General features: G+C 34.5%; 1 protein-coding gene across 1 annotated transcript; it reads right to left on the minus strand.

The window, feature by feature from the left end:
• Positions 1-2,783: 2,783 nt before the first annotated feature.
• Positions 2,784-3,209, minus strand: LOC115216274 (uncharacterized protein K02A2.6-like). The gene has a single exon (XM_029785474.1). It carries the CDS (start codon positions 3,207-3,209, stop codon positions 2,784-2,786), a length of 426 nt encoding a protein of 141 aa, XP_029641334.1.
• Positions 3,210-3,926: the final 717 nt, after the last annotated feature.

Raw genomic sequence — 3,926 nt, forward strand, 5'->3', positions numbered from 1 at the left:
CATTGTTTTAGCCTTAGAATGACGCCACCCCGCCAGACAGAAAATTAAGCAGTCAGATATATATATATATATATATATATATATATATATATATATATATACATAAGCGATAATGGTGTCATTGAAACCCAAAAGTGTCAGGTAATGCTGAATAATTGCTATAGACAGACCATAGTTAAGTTCCAGATTCGGTAATTTTGCGAATAAGGGGTTCTATGTCAGCGTGTGTATTTTTTGCATAATAAGATTAAAAACCCAAGGCTGTGTAGATATTAGAGCATTTATAGATATCTATAAATTCTCTAATATCTACACAGCCTTGGTTTTTTTTTATCTTATTACGCAAAAAATTCTAATATATATATATATGTGTGTGTGTGTGTGTGTGTGTGACCAGCCAGCGACTGCTGCTTTGCCTTTTCGCATCCACCAGTCGTTGTAGCAACACGTATTTGTTTGTCTCCTGTGGCCTAAAGGCACTCTTCCACTAGCCAGCCCCAAACTCAACTCGTCCTGTCGAAAGACCCTTGTCCTGACGTCCTGGTTTTGTTTTTATCCTTACCATTATTGTTTTTACGTATTTGTATTCTTATTCGTGCTTTCTTTATTGTTTTTACGTATTTTTGTATTTTTATTCGTGTACATCGTCCGTTTTCCGTCCTTGTGTTGTATACATTCGAGGCTTTCTTCCAAGGGATCTAATGCGCTTGGCTTAGATTTCCCTTGCGGGCTGCCCAGATCGGAGCAATCTCAAGATTAATCAGCCGAAATTGCGAAGATGATCCGGTTCTTGACTGATGATTGAGGGCTTCGAATGTCCCGTCCTGTGTTCTTGTGTCGTCTTCTAGGTGTTTCACGTTCTTGTCCCAGTTTGTATATATTTTTTTTACTTTTACATATATATAATATATATATATATATATATATATATATATATATATATATATATATATATATATATATATATACATCCTGTTGTGCGGCTACTCACATGAAATCTTTTACCAATTTTTTGTATTTATTGCTATTTGCATTGCTATTTGCTTTTCCCTTTAATACTAGTTTCCAGGTACGTAAGCAATTTCAAAACGAAAAGATAAAATTCAATAATGTGTGCGCGTGCGTGAGAGAGACAGAGACAGACAGACATACAGACAGAAATAGTATATAAACTTGCATATATTTATGCAAGTGTTTGTGTGTGTGTATATACGTGTCGATGTACATGTATGCATATATATGTATGTATACACGCATACACACACATGCACACACACATGCGCGTGCACACACACACACACACACATAGATAAGCAACTTCGTGAAAAATGTTCTTCAAATTTCACACTATTTCGAAGTAGGATATCGTGCGTGTGTGTATGAATATATAGATAGATAGATAGATAGATAGATAGATAGATAGATAGATAGATAGATAGATAGATAGATAGATAGATAGATAGATAGATAGATAGATAGATAGATAGATATGCCTGTCTGTATGTATGTATGTGTATGTAATTATGTATGTATGTATGTATGTATGTATGTATGTATGTATGTATGTATGTATGTATGTATGTATGCATGTATATGCATACATATACGAACACCCATGTACATATACAAATAAATCGTGAGAAATTTCAATGATGTCATTTTCATTGTAGCGAAGTTTTAATCATGTGATGAAAGGCTGCGAGATAAGTGACGTGATTTAGGAGATTTAGAAATGACTAACTCATCCAATCTCTCAGTAACGGATTGATTGCCTGTCTGCCTGTCTGGCTGCTGGAAGTGCGTGAGGCTTGTTAGGCTAAACTGTAGGCAAAACGAATCGAGGTTTAGTTTCTATTCTTTGTAATTTGTTTTATTTGTATGTTATTATAATTTTCTCTTTTTGTACTTTGACAGTGGTGACAGACAAAATGTCAAATCACCCTCAACCTCTAAAATTAAAAGACAACATTTTTTTTTTTGAAAAAAAATAATAATATACATTAAAAAAAAAAGAGAAAAATGAAAAACAGAAAACTATGATGACCTTCAGAACTGGAGCCAAAACAACGTCCTGCCAAATGAAAAAAGTGACTGGAAAAGCAACCGAAACGGAACTAATTACCAAAGAAAGAGAGGTGCTGGTTGTAATAGGATTGGTTTCATAGTTGGAATAAACAGAACGATATGTTGACTGTTAGAGCAGAGGACGAAAAACATATATAAACCAAATTATATATGAATTCTTTTCGAACGGCAATAAGAGAAACTGTGAAATAACTAATCTGCGAATGCATATATTCATACGAATGTACTTACGTAGTAATTCCATTTGGGTGTTACCCATGGAGTTTACCCTATTAAGCTCACACACGGGGTCAAACTGTCGGATAGACATTCGGTGATTGATTGTTTTATGATTGTATATATTATTGCATAATGTAATATATTCAAGAGATCGAATTCAGATGAAACAATTGTAAATTAATGTAATTAAGACATACTCCATTCTTGTAGTTTACACACACACACACAAACACACACACACGCGCGCGCGCGCGCGCATGCATGCATATTTACATACATACATGCATATATACATGCATACACACACACACATACATATATGTATAAATACATGCATGCATACTTATATGCATACATATACATGCATATACATGCATATATATATATATATATATATATATATATATATATATATATATATATTTCGTTCATAAACTCTCTCAAAAGTGCCCACGAACCATTCAGCCCTTACGTTTGATCTAGGGTGATACGGTTGCTATAGTTTTATGTTCTAATGTGAACATCTCGCAGAATCCTTTAAACTCCCATGATACAAACTGTGTTCCGTTATCAAAGACAATTATATCCGGTACGCCAAATCTTGCGAACAGCTCGTGTAAAAAGTTTATTACTGTACATGAGGTTGATCGTTTACACCTCGCAACCTCGGGCAATTTTGTGTAGCTGTCCCCTACTATTAAGTAATAATATCCATTTACTGGGTCTGCAAAATCGATATGCAATTGGAACCATGGTATTTTCACTTCTGGCCAAGTTTCGCATTTTTGAGCGTACATTAATACACCATCACATATAGAGTACACGTTCTTGACGGTTCTTTGCATCAGACCTTTATTTCCTTTTGTCGAGCAGTTTCCTTTTTGTTTCATTAATAAATTTGTCATTTTTCGCATTTCTTTTTATTTCTTCCAAAATTACTGGTAGTTCACACACAATGTTCCACATGGCTTTTTCTTTGTTTCTGTTCATCGACCTCGTTCGATCGTTTGGCTGCTCCGTTTACGCCATCGCACAAAGCGTTTATGGGTGTATCCCATAAATCAAATTTCTCCATACATTCGATGCCAAATAAATACATAAATTTTTTTCAACACATAAACATTCACTTTTTTGGTTCGACATTTGAACATTATATTACAAACGTGTTCGCCAGAGAAACATAATTTTCTTCCCGTAGCACCGTACGATATTTTGCTTGAACTACATAATTTTGGTTTACCCATTTGTTCCCATGTTTTCTCATTTATGATTGTGATACCACTTCCTGTGTCTAATTGTTTTCTGACACTAATGTTTTCAATTTTCACATTCATGAATTTTTTGTTTGTTGTAGTCACAACTTTTCCTGCTGACAAATTATTTATTTTTTCTTGTTTGCTCATTTTAGGTTTGCAGTGTGATTTTATATGTCCTGTAAATCCTCAGCCAAAACGCTTTGCTTTTTTATGCGGACAATCTTTTTTCAGGTGCATCCCACCACATGCAATGCATGAGTCTGCATCCCGATATTTTTTCTATTTTTCCTGCAACATTTTTTTGTCTTCCGACTTACTTGCACTGGCCTTATGTGGAAACATTCTTTCCGTTGAATTCCTTCCGTG

The sequence above is a fragment of the Octopus sinensis genome, linkage group LG10, assembly GCF_006345805.1.
Source record: "Octopus sinensis linkage group LG10, ASM634580v1, whole genome shotgun sequence".
Classification (NCBI taxonomy): Eukaryota; Metazoa; Mollusca; class Cephalopoda; order Octopoda; family Octopodidae; genus Octopus; species Octopus sinensis.

What these genes read in the sequence shown, in the direction of transcription:
- LOC115216274 (XM_029785474.1), bottom strand. Translation starts at nt 3,209, where the DNA reads ATGACAAATTTATTAATGAAACAAAAAGGAAACTGCTCGACAAAAGGA.